Genomic DNA, 22,833 nt, shown 5'->3' with positions numbered 1-22,833 from the left:
AAAGAAGCTGACTGGCCAATACTGAGCAGGATAAGGTTAGGCGAGAGAAACAGACTAAGGACACTGGGAAGAAGAGCAGAGTCAGAGGACTTGCCAGCCAGACATGGAGAAGAAACAGGAGGTGCAAGATGTGAGAGGTAATACCATGAGGCAGAATGTAAATTAAGACAAATGGGTTAATTTAAAATGTAAGAGTTAACTAGTAACAAGCTTGAGCTATTGGCTAAGCATTTATAGTTAATATTAAGCCTATTTGGGGTTACTGAGGAGTGGGCTGATGGGACAGAAAAGTCTGCCTACACCAGAGAGGTCAAGGACACTCAAGAACACGGGCCACAGAAACAACTAACCAGGGCTGCACACAGAGCAGCCACCACAGAGCCTGAATGTGTCTGTATCAGGCTCTCTGCATACATGCTGTGGTTGTTTAGCTTGGGGTTTTTGTTGGACTCCTAACAATGGGAGTGAGGGTGTCTCTGAGTCTTTTGTCTGCTCTGGGACCTATTTCCTCCTACTGGGTTGCCTCATCCAGTCTTGATATGAGGGGTCTGTACCTAGTCTTATTGCATCTTGTTATGCTGAGTTAAGTTAATATCTATGAAACTTCATCTACTAAGCATAATGTTTTTTAGATTTATTTATGTTTTTACATGGGTCGATAGTTCATTCTTTTTTATTGTTGAACAATATTAACTTTTATGGAATACTGTAATTTATCCATTTACATACTAATGGACATTTAGATTATTTGAGGTTTGGAAGATTATGAATAGAGAGAGTCTCATTGAACAGCAACAATGAATCCTAATTAGCCTAAAGAAAAACACATTTCTGTAGTATCTAATACAACATTTTATACAAGAAAATATCATAGATGATGAGTTAATATGAACCTACTTTGTATGATAGTTTATAAAGGAAAATCTTTTTGTATAGTAGATTCTAAATCAATGTACCAACAATAAACACATGAATAAATTTTATGTACAGCCAAGTGGCTAATAACATCACTCAGTAATCATGCTTTCTTTTTAAGATTTCAATTAAAATAAGACCATAAGGGGCTGGGGATATAGCTCAGTTGAAAGAGTGCTTGCCCAAGACTCAAATCCTAGTGCCACATAAAACTGGTTTTGGTAGCTCATATCTGTAACTCTAACACCCTCAGGAAGTAGAGGCAGAAGAATCCTAAGTTTAAGATCACCTGCATGTAGTGAGTTCAAGAGAAGCCTGGGATAGAAATGCTCTACTAAAATACATTAAATTAAAACAGTAATATAATAAGATGACTACAATTTAGTCTTAAGATTGCCAAGTATGGAATTTGAAAGAAATGAAAGCATAGTATTTGGACCCTCTTTATCTCTGTTACACATTGGTGAGAGGGCAAACAGGGGAATGAAAATCTTAGTAAAGAAATTGAAAATGGTTATGTCAGGAGTCTTTTTGATTAGTTTATTACAAGGTTCACCATTATGAGAAGATATGGGTTGCTCAGTGTGTTAAAAATGAAACCATTCTTTAAGTGCATTCTAAAATAAGTACTTACAGCAGTTTTATATGCAGCTTCAATGTAAAACACAAGGTTCTGTATAAAATTGACTTCATCTAGGCTGTGGATGATATGGAGTCCTGAGGGGAAAAGACAGTGTTCTTCAGAGATCACTTCAGGGCCCCAGAAATAATAATGACTCACTGAACTCAGCTTAAACCAACTTTACTTTAATTGACTTGTACTTACCTGTCCAGAATAACTGGCTTACATCATTCTTCACCATATGTTTATAAACATTTTTACTGAGGTAGTCTATCATATAGCTCTTTGATTCCAAGCATATAGTATATTGGTTTTCATTGTGTGTACAGTATATATCCATCACCATAATCAATTTTGGGATATGTTCATCATCACAGAAAACAATTCTTTACTCACTGGACATTCATATAAATAGAAGTGTATCATATGCAGGCTTTATATTAGTGTTTGTTCACCAAAAATAATATTTTGGGGGCCCCTTTGTGTTGTGAGATTCACCAGTACTTCCTTTATTGCAAAAAATATTGAATTGTTTGAATGTACCACATTTTACTTATCAGGTGATAGACATTGGAATGTTTCTACTTTTTAGCTATCATAAATACTGCTGCTATAGAATTCATGTACACTTTTTGTGTGTGAATATCTTGTCATTTTTTCTTGAATATCTACACACTTAGGAGAGAATCTGCTGGAAGCTTCTGAGGCATTACTAGACTGCTCTCCAAAGTGGTTGTATAATTTTACATTACATTTTTCAATTATATTTATTTGTGTGTGTGCATGCCATGGGTACACAAGGAATTCGGAGGACAGTTTGATTCCTGTCCCAAATTCCACCATATGGGTTCAGGTTGTCAGGCTTAGCCCCAACACTTTTACCTGCTGAGACATCTCCCTTGCCCTCATTTTACGTTTCTCAAGGCAGTGGATGAAAGTTCCAATTTCTCCAGACCTTCAGCAACACCTTTTTTTTCTGTATTTTTGATTACTTTTATTGTGGAGTGGCTGAAATGGTTTTTATGGTGATTCAGGTCAGCATTTCTCTAGTGACTGATGATGCACAGCATCTTTTCATGTACTTAATAGTTATTTATATATACTCATTAAAGAAAAATCAATTTAGATCATCTAGCCATGTTTTAAATTTTTATGCATGTGTCTTTGCCTGCATGTATATCTGTGTGCCACATATATGCTGTGTCCATGGGGTACAGAAGAAGGCATCAGATTTCCTGGAACCAGAGTTAGAGATGATTGTTAACTACTATATAGGTGCTAAAATTTGAACCCAGGTCCTCTGGGAGAGCTGCAAGTGCTATTAAATATTGGTCCATCTTTCCAGTCCACTCTGGCCATTTTAAAGGAGGCTATTATTGTTTTTATTTTGAGACAGGGTCTCCCTATAGCCTCAAGACCCACATGCCTTTACCTTCCAACGACTAGATTTAGAAGCATATACCACACCACCACATCTGACTTAATTATGTTGATAATCTTCTAAATAATGAGTTGTGAGAGTTCTTTATACTAGATACAAATAGCTTATATATGATTTGCAAATATTTTCTTCTGTATCTATAGGTTGACTTTACAAAACACACACACATAACACAAATACATACATACATACATACATACATACATACATACATACATACATTGAGAGAGGGGGTTTATCTTTTTAAATGGGGTCTCACGGATCAGCATCAAATTTGATATTTAGTTGAGGATGACCCTCAACTCTGGATCCTCCTATCTACACTTCCCAAGTGCTAGGGTCACAAATGGACATCATGGGGAGCTCTTGGTCCCCAGACTGATAGCTGGGATACCAGCATGGGACTGATCCAGACCCCAGGAACATGGGTTTCAGTGAAGAAACCTAGGAAATCTACGGGGCCTCCTGTAGTAGTTCAGTCCTTATCCCTAGCATAGGTGTGGACTTTGGGAGCCCATTCCACATAGAGGGATACTCCCTGAGCCAAGACACACGGGGGTGGGCCTAGGCTCTATCCCAAAGGACATGATAGACTCTGATGACACCCTATGGAAGGCCTCACCATCCAGGGGAGCATAAAGGATATGTGATAGGTACGGTTTTAGTTGGGAGGGGGTGGAGGGGAGGAGGGGAGGGACAAGGGAACTGGGACTGTCATATAAAACAATCTTGTTTCTAATAAAAAAAAACAATAACAAATGGACATCATACTATACATGGACTATGTTTCCTTTTCTTGGATGGGTTCTTCCAAACATAAATGTTAATTTTGGTAAATTCCAATTACAATTTTTTCTTTTACCATTTATGCTTTTGATATCATATCCAAGAGAACTTTCCTTACTATTTTCTTTTCTGTTCATCTCTTTTTTCCTTTTTTCCTCTCTTTTTTTAAAAAGAGCCTTATATATCCTAAAATGATCTTAAACTCACTGTGCAGTCGAGCCTGGCTTTGAACTCCCAATTCTCTTGTCTCCACCTCTCAAGTGCTAGGATACAGATGTGATCCATCACCCCCCACCATGCTCCTTCTCTTTCTTACTCTCTTTTCAACCTTTGCTCTCTTTCCCTCGTCCCCTTTTCTTTCTCAGACAAGGCCTTTCTATGTATCCCAGGTAACCTCTAGTCCATAATCCTACTGCCTCTGCTTCCTATTTTCTTGTTGCTTTGTGTCTAAATTTTTAGGTTAAAAACTGGGTATTGTTACAGAGTATGTTGTGAGAACACTAAATCCTGATACCTTCTTCTTTAGGGGTTGTTTTTTGCTTATTTAGGGATTTGACTGAACTATTTCAGTAAAGGCTATTCCCCTATAGCATGCAGCCTCAAGTAGTCTTTAGAGGGTATATAGATTTGGGTACATACATTGTCACCCTTAGAAGACAATGTTGCCTCTGTTGGTGTCAAGCTAAGCCCCACAACTGTCTTCAACCAATAGCTCCATTGTTTTGTTGAATCCCCAAACAAACTGCTCCATCATTTTAAACAATTAAACTCAGGCCTTTTCCCTACAATCTTTGAGTCAAATCTCTCATACTTGTTCTCACACCTATAGAAGCAGTCCTTAGCTTTCCTTGGATCTGTTAAAATTTCTAGCCAATCTGTCTTTTAGTTTCTTGCTGTTGTTGAACAATTAACTTCATCTTAATTATTTAGACATGTTTTTAAAAAGACTTACTTTGATGTGTATGGTTTTTGCCAGTATGGATACACCGTGTGCATGCAGTGCCTACTCAGGCCCAAAGAAGGCATCGAATTTCCTGGAGTTACAGAATTGGAGTTACAGATGGTTGTGAACCATCATGTTGGTGCTGAGAATTGAGCCCAGATCCTCTGGAAGAGCAGCCAGTACTCAACTGCTGAGTTGTCTGTCTAGCCCTTCATCTTAATTACTATGAACCAAAATCTACATTGAACTTTCTCAAAAAGTTAATTTCCTTAAGAAGAGTTAAAGGGCTTTGCTTTTACAGTTTGTTTCTAGCCCTCCCCCCAATCAAAATTTCTATGCTGGTGCTCTAGCACTGGTGGAGTATAGTGGTTCATTTCCTTTGGAATGGCACTTCTGTTTTCCACACTAAACTCTGGACAGGAGTTGTAGCTTCTGATCATCCCAGCTTGCATATTCCAGTGTAGGATGGTTGATCTAATCAAGAGGTAGATGACCTATTATTTTCACTCTGCTCTGTCTAAGATAGATTCTACTGCACTAGTGTCTTGGGTATAGAGAACCCCAAAGCTGAACTTGCCTGAACTAGTGCTTCTGTAATACAGAGCTTGAGAGAATGATAAATGATGCCGGCCTATTTTCTGACGAGAATCAGGAACCTTAAACTAGAACAGTGGTTCTCAACCTGTAGGTTGCACCCCCTTTGGCAAACCTCTAGCTCCAAAAATATTCACATTAAAATTCGTAACAGTAGCAAAATTACAGTTATGAAAGAGCAATGAAAATTTTATGGCTGGGGGTCACCACAACCTGAGGAACTGTATTAAAGGATCATAGCATTATGAATGTTGAGAACCACTGGTCTAGAGCTTAGGAGAGAGGAGGTCTTGTATTCTGGCTATATACACCTCAGACATTGCTGCTAGTATCCTGAGTTGGGATAGGAGAGGGTCTGAGACCAGATACCACAGTACCTCACTGCTCTAAATAATTACATTTCTTGCAATGATTCCCTACTTACTGTATATCCCTTTGAGCAATTTCCAACGGCTTCAAAGTGTTGGTTTGTTCTTAAATTTTTAGCATTTTTGGCTGTTTCGCTGGAGTCTATGGAGCTCTTCATGCTACCATTCTATAAAGGTGCAATCAAATTCTATCTAAATCTATCTTCAAGTATTCAAAAACATTGCTAATATTCTGCTAATATTCTAAGATTTTTCACATTCTGTTCACCAATTATATCTAACAAAGTTCCTTTTTAATTCAATTCAAATGCATTATACAAAATTTGTATTATTTCTTGAAAAAGTATTTCACTAACCTGTTTACTAGTCTTTCATCTTAATTTTGTCCCCCATCCAATCTACCTCATCTAATCTATCTTCCTGTTAGTAAGACGAACCACCTTAAAGTCCCTTGATTATCTACACTGAATGGCTCTCTATTGATTGCAGACTATAATTTCAAACTACTTAGCAGGCTATACAAGTCCTCAAATAGCTAGCCCTAACATTCTAGCTAGACATCTAGCCTTACGTCAATAACCAGTGCCTTTCAAACTTCTGTACTATATACTTATTCCCTTCCCTTTCTGAATTATAAATTTTGATTTAGTCATATGTATTTCTCAAAGACTTAACCAAATAATATCTATTTATTACGAGCACCTATCAAGGTCATCTGATTGAACTGAAAACAAATTAAGTTAGGAATCAATAAACGTTTATTTAATGAATATATTTTATGAGCCTTTAAAATATATCTCTGCTTCCATCTGGGGGATCACATTTAAAAACCATCACGGATATTTAGTCAGTGCCTGCTTTTTTTTTTAAAAAAAAAAAAGCTAGGTAGTTGTGGCATGTGCCATTAATCCCAGCACTTGGGAAGTAGAGGCAGGCAGATCTCTGTGAGTTTGAGGCCAGCATGGTCTACAGAGTGAGTTCCAGGACAGCCAGAACTACAGAGAAACACTGGCTCAAAAAATAGTAATAACATAAAATAAAATAAACAGCTTCCAGATTGGAATTAAAATATTATTCAAAATTAAAATTATAACTACCATTTTATTAAATGAAATAAACAAATTACATTTATTCTGCAAGAAATTTCTCATCCAAAAGAAGCCTAATTGGATAGCCTGTGGTGATATAGTATTTATGATTTATTAAATCTTGCCTGAGGATTCAGAAGACAAAGCCTGCCTCAAGCTATAGAGACCAGGCAGTGGTAATACACACCTTTAATCCCAGGACTCAGGATTAAAAGGTAGATGGATGATCTCTGTTAGTTCAAGGCCATACTGACTACAGGAGATTGATCCAGTCCTAAAAGAAACAGCTCACACAAAGATGATCTCAGCACTTGGGATTACATTCCTTTAATCCCAGCACTACGGAGGTATGTAAGACAAGAGCAAGGTCTCAAAGATAGCATTAAGTCTGAGAGTTAGTTGCCGAGAGCATAGCAGTCTGAGTGAATCTAAGGAGCAGTAAAGTCAGGGGCAGTCTGAGGATCACACCTTTGGTCTGAGCTGAGGTAGAGGTAAGAGCTAGTGGTTGGCTTCTTTGCTTTGTTGATCTTCAGCTTTAAGCTTGAACCCCAATATCTGTCTCTGGGTCTTTTATTTATCATGCTTCAATAGCCAAAATCATAGTTTTGCAAACAGGTTATTCAGATTCTAGGCTATGTGTTCTAGAAGCCAAAATAAAGAGTTTATCACCAAACATTTATTTGATAAACAAAGAGAGAAGAATATTCTGAAGGGATTCCTACTTTGGGTGCCTTTAGTACCAAGGAACTCTATGGTCAAACAGGAAGACAAAGAAATTGAAATGTCAGAAATGCAGTATTCAGGACTGAGCAGATGGCTTGGCTGTAAAAGTGCCCCCCTTGCAATTATGAAGATTTGGGTCGTGATCCCCAGAACCCACATAAAAGCTGGGCATGCTCATGCACATCTGTAACTCTAGCTTTGGGGAAGGTGAGAGAGAGGCAGATTCCCAGTGTTCACTGATTAGTCAGTCTAGCAATCAGTAAGCTTTGGGTTCAGGGAGAGACCCTGTTTCAAAAGATAAGATGAAAAGCAATGGTAGAAGACACCTGATGTCAACTTCTGACCTCCACACACATAGGCAGACACAGGAACATGTATTTTTATCTACATATGAATGCACACGCTACAGATACACAAGTGTGGTACTAGCTGGATATAATGGTACACACCTATAATCTCACATAATTGGGAGGCTGATGGAGGACTGAGGCTAGCCTGGGCAATTTAGTAAACCCTCTGTTTCAAAAAATTAAAGAGTTAGGATTTTAGCTTAGTGGTAGAGTGCTTTGCCTAGCATGTGTGAGTCCCTGCGTTGAAATGCCAGCACCACAGAAGAAAATGGTATTGTGAATATATTTACCTTACTCACAATGATCTGGAAATGTTCTTATTAAGTTTAGGAACTGGATATAATAGGACTGCTTCAATTTCTAATTTAACATCTATAAATAAAACTGTGTGTGTTTGTTTTGAGACAGGATACCACTATACATCTTTGGCTGGCCTGGAAGCTGCTATATAGACCAGGGATAGCCTGGAACTTACATCAATCCTTCTGCATCTGCCTCCCAAGTGATATAATTATAGTTAGATGTGAGCTTCCATATTTCTTAGAATTTTCTTTTACATATCAAACATCAAAATATAATCACAAACTACTTACAGATAATTTTGTTTAATAATAAAGCATACATTTAGATTCAGATCACACTCATAAAGAGTATATAAAGTGGTTGGTTCTGTAGCTAAACTAATCACAAGCATATTAGTGTATAGTATGAAAATAAGGAAAAAAATCTTCAACCTTCCTTCCTATTTCCTGGCATCTGATAATTAGTAAATTTAAAAAATGCCTGTTGAAAGATTTAGCCAAGAATTCCAGGTTTCTATTTTTAAAGAGTATTAATTAGTACTGAAAATTTGTTTCTTAATATAGTATAATATTGCTTAGACCTCAAAAACTTATCTAGCTGAGTAAAACTTATAAAATCCCATTATTTCTAATACGCTTCTTTGAGCACTGTAACAATTTTATTTTTTGGCTAATACCTACAGAGAAGCCAAATGAACCAGAGTAGAAGCTCTAAGGTTAGGAGTAAGCAGTAATTCTCTCTGTGTACTGACCTGAAGCAGTCATTTGTGCTAGGAAGAGCAGATACACTGAAGTAGCATCCAATTGCAGGTGTCCCCACTGGTCATCACCCACCACAGTGGCACAGGTTTTGGTGTTGTACTTGGCATGGAGGCTATCCTTAGTACTCTGACTATACTTGAAGGACTCTACTTTATCCACCTGAAAAGAAAACAGTATAAGAAGGATAGTCAGAAAAGTCAATCCATATACTATGTATCTGTAGTGCTATGGCATACACCACAGCACTCCACCTTCCCTAATCCTATCCCTGAGTGGATATTTAAAATATATTGTTACCTGTTTCCCCCTACACTGAGAAAATCTCTTACTCTTAATAAAAAAACAACAAATGGTGAAAAAACCATTTTCTGTTCATTGTCTCTTCTATGCTTTTCAAATGGTTGCATTTCCATATTGTAGAGAAAATGTAAGTTCAAATTATTAATTAGCACATTAGTAAGATAACTCAGCATTACACATTTGTTACTGAAATTAAAGTAGGAATCTACAGACACATTGAGAGAGGAAGATATTTTTATTTTTGTATGTGAGCATAGCAGTTTGTAAGTGTGGGTACACCCAGAGACCAGAAGAAGGCATCCTATTCATTGGAACTAAAGTTACAGGCGGTGGTGAGCCACACAACATGGGTGCTGGGAACCAAACTCGGGTCCTCTGCAAGAGCAATATGTGCTCTTTGTTCAGGTCCTCTGCAAGAGCAATGTGTGCTCATAACTGCTGAGTCATCTCTCTAACTCCAAGAGAATAAATTTTGAAGATGCCATGAAAAGTGTTAATGAGAACCATACAGAGTCACAGAGAAATATTATATAAAGCTGAAATTACAAATTAGAAAGAATCATTGGGGGATGGGGGTATAGCATAGCGGTAATGTGTTCTGCGGGTGTATAAAGCCCTGGGTTCAATTCCTAACACACATTAGAGAGAGGAGAGAGACAGAGCTAATAGTTCCTGACCTAATTCCTGAATTGTAGTTGTGATTATTTATGCCCCTGATGTATAATAACCAGGATATCTTAAATATGTTCATGAAATTTGTGACTATACCAATTTAATAAGACAGAAAGTATAAATGTCTGAAATACAAATGAAGTAGAAAAGACAGAGAAAAATGATATACGTGAACAGACTAGTAAAGACATGTATACAATAATTAATTGTATACACATTTAAAAATCATTTGTAGATAAGTTTAGAAGTTGAAAGTTGGTTTCTTTCTACTTTCACATAGTTAAGTCTGATTAAATATGTATGTTTTAAGATCCTAGAATAAAGGTTTTCTACTAAAATAAGTTTGTGTGGAGAAAATGTCATAAATTCAAAACATAAATGGTAGACTGTAAACATATTTGCAATGTATGTGACAAATGTTTAATATCCATAAGAACTCAACAGGCAAGAAGCATACAACCTGCAAATAAAAACGAGGCAAAGCTCTAGCAGGTAATTCACAGTAAGGGATGCAGATTTTCAATTCATATATAAAAGGATATTCAGCTACACTAAAGTCAGGGAATGCCAATTACTTCAAGATCCCTATCCCCAACCCTAAAATTTAAAACACTTTCACTTTTTAACTATATTTTACATCAAAACTCATTTGGAGGAAACACCAAATTCAAATCAACATAGGGCTATTTATAGACTTTATTCCATTTAGTGTAAAAGGAATGATTCCCCACAAAGAAATGTTTTTATTGTATTTTTCTCCATCCACTGAAGATGTGAGAAATTATATGACACATATACTGTGCTATCTTTTTAAAAATCTGAAAATGTATTACTTCTAGATCTGATCTGGACCTAAGAGTTTAAACAGTTTTAAAAAAATCATTTGTAAAAGGAGGAAAAAGACTGGAAGAAAATATTCCTGTTATAACAAGGTGGTAAGGCTCTGTGTGACATCCCCACCTGAGAGTTCCAAACTTTCTAAAATTAGAGTATACTATTTGTGAATCTGAAAAAAATGCTATAAGCATTATTAAGATGTTGTGATGATCTGTTTTATTAGAAGTTGCTACCAATGCCATACCTGTCTGATCATGCAGTGCAGCAGTCCCCTCATTAACTTCACTACACTCTGCAGAAATAAATGGAAACAAGACTGTTATAAACACACTGAGATACAAGCACACTTACTCAGCAACTTCAGTTGGTACATGACCTTTTGAGAACAAGTAACCCTATCCTGGGTTCTATTTACATGGCATTTACTTTATAGGAACACAGAACAGACTACAGCTAAAAGATGAATCAAAAGTCATAGTTTATGATTCCTTGGATTTAAATAATAATATAAGCCTGGCAGTTTTACCTTTAAAAAGGCCAGCCATCTAATAGGGGAGACTCCATGACTCACATGGCTCTAAGCATCCTCTAATATATGCCCTACAGTCTCCATGGCATCTTTTTAAATTTTTCATTTTATTTTTAAAGCTTTATTTTCATTTTATATGTATGGACGTTTTGATTATATGCGTGTATATACATAGGGATCACATGCATGCCTGGCATGAGTAGCAAGTATGTTTTAGAATATCACAGCATAGAATAGCTTCTCCAATTCTCTACAAAGCTCTCTGTTTTGCTATCTAGAAGATCTCTTAAATTGGCCGTGTGTTCCACAGACCATATTGTGAGAAAATTTTAAAGTAATATTATGAGGGTGAATATAAAATGAGGATTCTGTTAAGAGAAACAGTGGCATGTTGCTACTGCTTGGTAGAGTACTGTGGTTAGTTTTACTTGGAAAGGTGGGTTTTCAAGCACACAGAGTTTGAAGAATCATAGTATACACAGAGAAAACTAATAAGCAGACAAAAACTTGAGTTTGGACAAGAGTTTGAGATAAGAGTTAAAGGAAGAGATGTGGAAATCATTCTCATAAAGGTAACTGAAAAGTCATGAAAAAAGATGAGAGATAATACAAGAGAATAAAAGAACCAGAAGTGGAGGTTGCCAAAGAGAGATCTTGATTTACCTCAGTATTTATTTTTATAGCTGTGAGATTATATCCATATGCCCAAGAAAGGGGACATTTGTAAAAGTATACTTGTGTATAATTTTATTTCCCATATAGAATATAGAAGTTAGTTAAATCTTCTTCTCATCCACAATTCTCTTCTCAGATTTTATGAGAGAGAAGTTAAAATAAGAGTTGGAAGAAAGAGTATAAATGATAATGTTCGGGGGAAAGCTACACAGTAATGTTGAGTTGGCAATAGGTAGTAATTTAATCTGTGGATTACTGATTTAATTTGTGTTCATTTACTAGTTATAAATCAGTTATTATCTAGGCACATTATTAGATCTGTCTATATTAGAATCTTAAATTGTTTTAAAGTGAAGTCCAGTAAGGATATCTCTGAAAAGCTTTCAAAGCAATCCAATGTACGGCCAGAGTTTAGAATTACTCATCTGGGTCAGGGACAAATCCAACCCATCACTGTTTCTGTAAATAAAGTTTTATTGGACCATCACCATGCTAATTCTTTACATATCATCTCTGGTTCTTTTCTGCTATACCTACAGAGCTGAGTAATTACAGACAAGTGACCCATATGCCAGAAATATATGGGTGGGTTTCTAATCTCCAGTCTAAATTAATGCTGACTTAGGTGTTTTAAAACATAAGACCTAATAATAAAAAAACCTAACAATCAAATTTGTTTTGATTAATAAAACATGTCCATATAAAATTTAGAATTCCCACAAAAGCCTTTCTTTTCTGAAGCTAGTTTCCATTTCCATAATATTCTCAAACATTCTAAAGTTGCTAATATGGTGATATAAAAATACCTTTCAGCTATGTGAAAGGTTATATAATAGAACACCAAAATTTTAGAACTGGCAATTCACCTTTTTCCTCATTTTCCCACTTGGGTTAAATACGGAAACACACCAACTCAGCAGAATGATGGGGCAACAGATTTATTCTAATAATCTTTAAAAGTTTTGATCAAATTATATCAGGCATGTATTTACAGTTCTGCTGATATTAGTTTATAGCAAATCAAAACAAGGAACAAACTACTGATATCAAAATACCAAAACATTCAGGGTTGGATGTAGGACTATGGGTTTGAGAAAAATACTCCTACATCTTCCAAATTTCTATTTTGGCATTATTTCTACAAAAAGTCTGTACTTCCTAGGATAGAGCAAAAATTCCAACACTTTTTTTTAGCTCTCAGTAATGGCTTGAAAGAATTACACAAATGCCTGCTGTTGCTGATGATGACACGGTGAGACTTGTCCCACTGCCAGGAACTACAACTTCTCATTAATGGGAAAGGATCCATATATACTTAAATTAATAGAGTAATTTATCATTAAAGGGCTCATGGAATCCAAATGATGCCAAATTATTGTTTTTTTAGACACTTCAGAGGATGTAGCTCCTTTTGTGTTCGGAAGTTCTATAAAGGATGCTAATTTACTGAAAGAGAAGTGGCTTAAAATCATCTCCTGACTCTGACCCCAATTTGTCCCAGGTGGGCAACAGGCACTCGAAAACAGTGGTCACAGATGTAAAGATCAACAAAGTCATTACCTTTGTCTAATGAGGAAGGCCTGGTGATTTGTGCCAGTTATGCTTATATAGATACAACAATTATTTTCCAAAAGTAAAATAGTGTATGTCTGCTCCCAAATAATCTTTCAAGTGAAAAATAAAACGGTGGAACTTAAAAATCCAGTTAGAGGAATACACTTTAGGAACAATATCACTTTAGGAACTATATCAGAATAGGATTTTTAAAAATAATGAACATACTGCACCCCTTTCCTTGAATCTGCAATTTTCAAGTTTCCACTGCAATAACCAAACCAAACCTGCTTCAGTGACAGTACAGGAAAACTTTATAGAATGCAATTTCGGCAAGGTGGCCTAGAGTCGACATTTTCTTCAACACCCACTCACCCTATTACAATCACACATGGATCCATATCTCTGTGCTTTTGTTTTGATTACCTGCTCCAGTTCATAGGCCTTTGCCTTGTCCTCATCACGGTCTGCATTTTTCCGATATGCCAGGCCCAAACCCCACACAGCCAGGATGCTATACACATTATCTCGGACCCAGGCATCTTTCTGATCATAGCTGGCTGGAAGCAATCCTGTTACTGGATTCTGTAAGATCAATCAAGAGAGGACAGGCAGCTAATCTCAGAGTATTAAAGGAAACAATCTGTGGAATATTTTATTTGGAATATTTAGTCTTTCTCTTACTTCCCCATTCTTGAGTTTTAGAACTTCCTTTTCTTTTTACCAATTTCAGGCAGACATTATCCCCCAGCTTTACTGAATTATAACTGACAATAAAAATTATACATATTTACGGTATACAAGATGATAATTTGACACAAACATGAATGTATTGTAAAATGACTGGCACAATCAAGTTAATGCACCCATCCTCACACTTTGATACGGTGGGATTTACTCTCTCGGCAAGTTTCAAGTATATGGACTAGTCAGTGTACTGCTATTGCTAACCAGGGTTGCAGAACACACTCATTTTGTAACAGAAAGTTTGTTCTCTTTCCCCCTGCTGTCTTAAGACTAAGTAAAGAGCTGGCTGAAGGCTTACAAATCCAAAATGTGGGTATTATTAAAATAAAGGCATTACTAAAGGTATTATTAAAGGTAGTACTAAGAATTGCTAAAGCATTTTTAAAGAAAATGTAATTTTTGAGCTAAATTCAACTACTAATGAAGTAGAAAACTACATTCACAAATATATATAGTTAGGTGTGGTGCCTTAGGCCTAGAATTCCTTGTCTGGAGAGACTGAGGCAGGAAGACTTTTGTGCTACTACAAGGCCAGCCTGAGCTACATAGTGAGTTTCAGGCCATCATAGGGTACAGAGTAAAACTCTAGTTTCAAAACCAAACAACTCCAAAAAGTATATATTAGCCAAGTGCACTGGTGCAGACCTGTAATCCCAGCACTGAGGAGATGAAGCAGGAGGATGGATAGCTTGAGGTCAGCTTGGGCTACATGGTGAAAATATGCCTGGAACAAACAAAATAAAAACAACTTAGGAAATAAACAAACCTCACTGGCTTATGGTCTGTTATCCAAACTCAGGAGGCTATGGCAGGAGGGACCCAAATTCAAGGCCAGCCTAAGCCACTGATCAAAACTGTTTAAACAAAAGCATACACAAAGTGCCTTGACCTTCACAACAGTCTAAGGTCTGTTGGGATGGCCAAGTGTTTTCCTACATCTTCGGGGTGGGTGGGTGGGTGGGTGTGGGCGTGGGGGGGAGTAGATGGTACAAACCTGGGGTGTGGGTGTCAATAAACAAGTTTTATCACCTCTTGCAACTCTGCTCCTGGAACCCAGCTGTAGCTAGGGGTGGAGGGCAGTTAACCTCTGAGCTCAGAAACCAGGGCTCTGCAATTACTGCAGCGTGGGGGGTTGTGGTTATTCATACCACACTTTGGTTCTTCCTCTGGTTCAACGTGTAACTTTCTTTCAGGATCTTCTAGCACCTCCCCACAGACAACAACACTCCAAGGTTCACCCAGGGTCAGTATCCAGCAGCTCACACTTCACCCCTGCCTACACTTACCTGATGGCACAGGATGGTCTGATGCACCAGCCGAGCATAGCCGTCTAGGCGGACCCCAGAATTACTCCTGCTCCTCATCGCGCCACGTTCCTAATCCCCCAATCCACACAGGGGAAGCTTGGGCACCAGGCCTGCAGAAACCTTTGAAGTGCCAATGGTTTCCTCACGCTGCTTCACTCCAGCGGCTGAGTCCGCTTCAGGCGATGGCTTGGCTTCCTGTGGTCTAGGCTTCGTTCCGCAACACTCCAGTCTCCACTCGGTCTCCCGTGACCTCCGGGTGCCGAGCCCGCATCCTGTGCTCCACTGGGAGACCACAGAGGCCTGGAGCCTCCAGGGTGGCTACTGTAGCCGGTCAGCGGCCGCTGCACCGCCTCCCCTGGCGAGCGTGCGGGGGGCGGGGCGTGGGTCCTGCAGCTGCGCGGTGAGTCCACCGGCCGGCAGCTCGCCGCCCTCTGCCCAGAATGTGTCACCGTAAGCAATGTGTTCTCCTGGGGTTATTTTCGAAACAGTACAAGTGACTATGTTAATTTTGCACGCCTGTTGTGCGCACAGGCTGTCGCTCTCACTTCTGAGGAACCCACGGGAACTCCAAAACGGAAAGGAAAGAGGCGTTTGCACTCAAGGGCTGAGCGATTCGATTTCCGGATCTTTATTTGACTAAAACGTCGGATTAAACTCTGAAACTAAACAAAAGAGAGCTCCCTGGGCTTTTTGCCTACTTAGAGACGGGCGAGTCCGCGGCGGAGGAAGAAAGAAGCAGTTAGGGATCTTTGAGGAAGCAAGGGTTGCTGGTGGGGAGCAGGGCAAGGAGCAAGCAGTGACTGAGGGTGGCCTTGGTGGGACAGCTGGCAGTTGAGTATCTGCTTTGGAAGGCTTCCCCGTAGTGTAGTGGGTAGGTGACTCTGCCAATGCATCAAAGATTTAGCTGAAATAAAGCAGGAGATGAGTGTTAGGGAAGAAGGCTGCAAAGGACACTGTGACAGGCTTAGGGAATCTGCCTCCTGAGAGCAGTCCCCAGGGACTTTGCCTCCTGCTTTTCTGTCTCCACCCCCACCTTTTGCTCTTTGCTGTTCCAAACCCTGCACCCCAGTCAGGGCTCAGCTAGAGTACCACCTGCTTTCTGAATCGCGGGGTAAGAGAATTAGACTGTCGCTTGACCTTTCCAGTTCTAAATCTAAGCCTTCTCTGGCCACCTCACTCTGGCCACAGTGATTTTGCATTTTCGTTCATCTTTTTTTTCCCCTCTTTAGTCTCTTCTCTCTTTACAAGCTGCCTCTGGGTAACCGTCGCCGCCACAGCCTCTTCCTCACTAAGTACAGAAAATAGTCAGGCACCTTGGAAGGCGACTAGTGAATATTTCCTAATGATGATGAAGGGGAGTGCTCAAGAATGCTGAGCAGGGATTTTCAGCTTAAATAGCAGTCAATGATGCAGTTCAATACAGTGACACAGATTTCTCTGCAAATAGTTTCCATTGCAGTCACTGCCTACGCAAATGCAATGACTGGCAAATAAGCCACTTCAAGTCCTTAGTGCACAGGGAAAGGGAGTTCAATTTGGAGAGAGAATCCCCCTGCTCAGACCTCTAACTCCTTGATGTCTTGCCCTCACTCAGACTGTAGCTTCTACCCTTGTCCCCTTCAAGTATCTGTCCTCCGGATTTTCTTCGTCTCTCTTACGTAAACACATTGTCAGACATTAAAATAATATATGATCACTAAAGAAAACTTGCAAAATACGAAAAAGTGAAATAAAATATTGAAATCACCCATAATTCCCCACACCACCACCTGTTGATACTAAAATGCATTTTCTACTCTTTATATTTCTTCTGTGTGGACCTCCCTTCACCTCATGATATCATAACTGGATTAGGAATGGCAGAAGTGAGGTATCACTAAGAATGATAGCTAACTGGCTATCAAAAGATCCTGCTAGCAGGCTGGCATTGCCTTGGTGCTTCTTTCATAGTCAGTCCAATTTAGATTTTCAGTCTTGTGGTCTTAGAAACTTGATCTGCTCCGTGTCCCAGAACTGGTAAGACACAGGAGGCTGACTCATGCTGATTACCTCACAAGAGCTTGGGTGCAGGAGAACCAGGATGCTGTCTGTAACATAGATTATAGAAATCTAACCACTACATTTTCTCCCTTTAATGAGTTGTAATCCTTATTAATATACCTTAAATAGTTGCCCTGTTAGATAGATTCTCTCCTGATTAGTAGACATTTATTGTACAAAATAGTTTGTTTCATCAAAACGTATTCATAATTAAACCTTAGAGGTGCAGAAATGAAGGCACATGAAAATTAAATACTTGGCAGTGTAATCTTCTATGTTGGTTTCATATATATGTTTCATATGTTTCCAGGTCTCACTAATACATTTTTTATATCACTAACACATTTTAGGCAGATCAAAATTATAAATCAAATTATAGAGGTCAGTCGGGAGTCACTGCTTCTTGTAAAAATTATTGACACATATTTATGGAGTACCATTTGATGTTTTGATGCATACACGTGTTGTATAATGTTTAAATTAATATGTATGTAAACTCTTCATAAGAGCTGCAATGTCACAAATAAGGTTAAATTAAGTTTCCTATGTTTAATATTTTCTACCAGGGTCTTCTTCATCCCCTTCCTGAAAGCAGACACCATTATTGGATTGACTTGTATCCTTCCAAGTTGATTCCGAAGGATTTACACATATATTTGGAGATATCCATATAAAAATGTACTATCGCTTTATCTGTATTTTTAAATTGTCAATTATTTATTTTGCATGCATGTATGTGGTGTAGGTGTATATGCACATCTGTGCAAGTCCCTGTGTGTGTGTATGTGTGTGTGTGTGTGTGTGTGTGTGTGTGTATGAGAGAGAGAGAGAGAGAGAGAGAGAGAGAGAGAGAGAGAAAGAGAGGAAGGGGCAGGAAAGACAGAGAGAGAGAGAGAGAGAGTTAACCAGCAGAGGTTGAAGTTAGATGTCCTTTTCTATCACTTGACACTTTGTGTTTTAATAGCAGCCTCTCACTAAAGCTTGAGCTCACTATTTTAGATGTCCAACAAGTATCTACCTGTCTCCTTCCCCCAAGTGCTAGGGCTACAATTGAGCACCAAGCTTGCACATGGGTACAGGAATCTGAATCTCTGAGCCATATCCTCAGACTTCCCTTTTTCTTCTTTTTTCTTTTATAAAGAAAGGGTCTCACTTTATAGCCCTAGATGACCTGGAACTCACTATGAAGACTAGGCTGGCCTGGAACTCACCAAGTGTACCAGGGTTGCCTCAAACTTGCACAGAGATCCTCCTTCCTCAGACTTGAAGTCTTAGTTAGAGCAAATAAGACAACTGAAGGAGATAAAATGGATATGTACTGGAAAGGAAGAATTCAAAGTATCTTTATTTGCAGATGATATGATAGTATACATAACTGACCCAAAAATTCCATCAGGGAACACCTACAGCTCATATATACTTTCAATAAAGTATTTGGATATAAAATTAACTCACAAAAAACTATATACAAATGACAAAAGAACTGAGAAAGAAATCAGGGAAATGACACACTCCACAATAACCTCAAATAATATAAAATATATTTGGGTTACTCTAACCCTGTGAGACTTGTGTGATTAAAAACTTTGAGACATTGAAGAAGAAATTGAAGAAAATATCAGAATATGGAAAGATCTCCCATGCTCATGGATTCATCAGATTAACACTGTAAAAATGACTACCAAACCAAAAGCAATCTACACACACAAAGGGATAGCTAAAGCAATCTTGAATAACAGAAGAACTGCTGGAGCTATCACCATCCCTGATATCAAGTTGTGCTACAGAGTTATAGTAATAAAAACAGCCTCATATTGGCATAAAACATTGAATGGAAGAGGCAGACATAAATTCACTCACCTGTGGACAACTAATTTTTTTATTAGAATCCAGACATTCACACAGGAACAAAGAAAGTATCTTCAACAATTGGTGCTGTCTAACTGGATGTCAGCATGTAGAAGAATGCAAATAGGTCCACATCAATTACCCTGAAAAAAAAAAAAACAACCTCAAGTCCAAGTGGATAAAAGACCTCAACATAAATCCAGCCACACTGAAACTCTTAGAAGAGAAACTGGGAAGTAGCCTTGAAACGCACTGGCCCAGGAGACAACTTCCTGAACAGAAAACCAATAGCACAGACACTAAGATCAACAATTAACAAATGGGACCTCATGAAGCTGAACAACCTTTGTAATGCAATGGACAGCATCAACAGGACAAAATGGCAGCCTACAGAATGGGAAAAGATTTTCACCAACTCCACATCTGACAAAGGGCTGATTTCCAAAATATATAAAGAACTCAAGAAACTAGATCTCAATAAACCAAATAATCCAATTAAAAATGGGGTACAGATCTGGATAGAGAATGCTCAATAGAGAAATCTCAAATGGCTGAGTAACACATGTTTAACATCCTTGGTCATCAGGGAAATGCAAATCAAAACTACTCTGAGATATCATCTTACGCTAGTTAGAATGGCTAAGATTAATAAAAACAAGTGATATCTCGTGCTGGCAAGGATGTAGTTAGTGTAAGGGGAATACTTATCCATTACTGGTGGAAGTGAAAACTTGTACATCCACTATGGAAATCAGTGTGGTGGTTCCTCAGAAAGATGGAAATCAATCTACCCCAAGATCCAGATATACCATTCTTGGGCATATACCTAAGAAATTCTTCATCTTACCACAGAGACACTTGTTCAATAATGTTTATTGCTGCTCTATTCATAATAATCAGAAATTGGAAATACTCTAGATGTCCCTCAACAGAAAAATGAATAAAATGTGGTTCATTTACACAATGGAATATCACTCAGCCATTAAAAAAATGAAATGCACAGGTAAATGGAACTAGAAAAAAATCATTCTGAATGAGGTAACCCAGGCTTAGAACAACAAATATAGTATGTATTTGCTTATATGTGGATATGAGCTATTAAGTCTATGATAACCAAGCTATAGTCCATAGAAACACAGAAGTTAGATATAGAGGAAAGGATGGTGAGGGAAGCAAATAGATCTCATTAGGAAAGAAAAATAGAATAGATAATCATGGATGGATGGGGATGGGTATAACATGAAGATCAAGTGGGGAGGGGAAGGAACGAGGAGGACAATGGTGGAAACACAGGGAGGGACAGCTAAAATTAAGAGCCATTTGATGTGTAGCATTAAAACCTATTATAGTAGAAGTTTCCTAAAATATATACACATATTGAAGTTGATCTGAACAAAATTGCCAAATAATGGGGATGATAGAGCCCCTATTGTCCATCTCTTGTCACCAAATGAGACTTTCCGTGCCAGGAGTGGGGAACATCTAATTGAGTTGTTAGCCAAAGGGGTCCCATAGGAATCCCCAAATAACTCAGGCTATTGCCAAGGCTATAGGATACTCTCCAGAAACTGACAGAAAGGTACCATTGCTGAAGATGACACCTACACAATTCATAGAACATGGAGAAGTTGAGCTCCTACCTACATGTTCTATGTTCAAAAGTTCCCCGGCCAGCAGGACACCAAGTGAGCTCACACACCGATGTGTTGCAGCACCAGAGTACCTGGAATGATGGATCAAAGAGACAAGAGAAACGACAGCAAGACAGGTTTTGTGATCAAGCTGCAAAATTTTATTTTTCTCAGAGACCTCATATAGTGGTTGAAGCGGGAAACTTGGCAGTGCGGGAACTCAGCAGGGAGAGGCCTTTTGCCTGATAACCAACCTGCAGAATGTCCCTATGCATGAGTCCCTGAAGGCAAGTGGAGAGTGCAGAGTGCTAGCAAGGTCGGAGAGTGCAGGTGCAGATAAGGCAGAAAGCTAGTTAGGTTGGAGAGTGCCCTGGAGGAAGGGTTGCTAGGTAACCTGACTGTGAAATGTTTCTTTCTTTTCTATTAGCTACTTCTGTGAGCCCAGGTGCTATTTATCAGGAAGTTGAGGAGGGAAGGATTGATTGGGACTGAAGGTAGCCATTCTTTTTTATCATTTTTTTATTTGAATTAGAAACAAGATTGAATTACATGACAATCCCAGTTCCCTTCTCCCTCCCTTCCTCCCCTACCCCCACAACTAAAACCCTACCTATCACATATCCTTTCTTCTATTCTTCCCCTGACTCAATCTCTGCTCCCTCATGACCTCTGCATCCTTCCTCTTCTTCCCTTCTCATTCTCCTAGCTCCCTCCCCCCTCTTCCCATGCTCTCAATTTGCTCAGGGGATCTTGATCCTTTCCCCTTCTCCAGAGGACAATGTTTGTCTCTTTTAAGGTCCTCCTTGTTTACTAGTTTCTCTGGCAGTGTGGATTATAGGCTGGTAATCCTTTACTCTGTGTCTAAAATCCACATATGAGTGAGTACATATCATGTTTGTCTTTTTGTGATTGGGTTACCTCACTCAGAATGGTTTCTTCTAGTTCCATCCATTTGCCTGCAAATTTCAATTTTCCATTGGTTTTTTTTTCCTGCTGAGTAGTACTCCATTGTGTAAATGTACCACATTATCTCTATCCATTCTTTGGTTGGGGGCATCTAGGCTAGAAGGTAGCCATTATTTTTAATGAGCTACTTCTAAAATGCTGGCAATCTTCTCTGAAGCAGCCCAAGTCTCTTACAAGTCTAAGGTCACCTTTTCCATGGTTCCCAGCACTAGAGTTTTGGTACAGAAATGTACTCTGCACAGTACCAAAAGAGAAATGTAAACTGACACAACAAAACTTTTTTTGTGAGACAGAGTTTCTCTGTGTAGTTTTGGATCCTGTCCTGGAACTTGCTCTGTAGACCAGGCTGGCTTTGAACTCATAGCTTCCCCCTGTCTCTGCCCAGGGTGACCTTGAACTAACAGAGATCTTCCTGCCTCTGTCTCCTAAGTGCTGGGATTAAAGGCATGTGCCACCACCTCCCAGCCCAACAAAACTTTAACTAGCAATTGTGCCTTGCCTGCATGTTATTCTAGTGCAATGATAGCACAAAGCTTGTGAGATTAACTAACCAAAATCTGATTTGACTTAAGGCCATTCCACAAGATGGAACCCACACACAACTCTGCTTAGATGTCCAAGAACTGTGATGATATTTTTTTTATGATCTAACAAATAACGTTTACCTGAAGATCAGAGTGCAAAGCTAGTCACACTAGCTAGCCACAGAGGCCAGGCAGTGGTGGTATACACCTTTAATCCCAGCACTAGGGAGACAGAAGCAGGAAGATCTCTGTTAGTTCAAGGTCACCCTGGACCACACAAAATTGATCCAGTCTAAAAGAGAAACAAAG

General features: G+C 38.7%; 1 protein-coding gene across 7 annotated transcripts in view; it reads right to left on the bottom strand.

Annotated features, from left to right (window-relative positions):
* Positions 1-15,882, bottom strand: part of Phka1 (phosphorylase kinase regulatory subunit alpha 1) — a 110,958-nt gene extending 95,076 nt beyond the window's left edge. For 6 of the 7 annotated variants that reach the window (XM_027431805.2, XM_027431808.2, XM_027431807.2 and 3 more), the window contains exons 1-5: positions 15,495-15,882; positions 13,888-14,046; positions 10,948-10,995; positions 8,885-9,053; positions 1,550-1,632 (exon numbers count right to left, since the gene is read on the bottom strand). In XM_027431805.2, the coding sequence (XP_027287606.1) occupies positions 1,550-1,632; positions 8,885-9,053; positions 10,948-10,995; positions 13,888-14,046; positions 15,495-15,572 (537 nt within the window). In that variant the 5' untranslated portion in view covers positions 15,573-15,882. The remainder of the gene's footprint in view (positions 1-1,549; positions 1,633-8,884; positions 9,054-10,947; positions 10,996-13,887; positions 14,047-15,494) is intronic. The other variant, XM_027431806.2, reaches the window with a different exon arrangement.
* Between the last annotated feature and the right edge of the window lie 6,951 nt (positions 15,883-22,833).

This window comes from Cricetulus griseus, chromosome X, assembly GCF_003668045.3.
Source record: "Cricetulus griseus strain 17A/GY chromosome X, alternate assembly CriGri-PICRH-1.0, whole genome shotgun sequence".
NCBI classification, from domain to species: domain Eukaryota; kingdom Metazoa; phylum Chordata; class Mammalia; order Rodentia; family Cricetidae; genus Cricetulus; species Cricetulus griseus.
The sequence above is the reverse complement of the archived record's forward strand: the minus strand, read 5'-3'. Positions and strand labels throughout refer to the sequence as shown.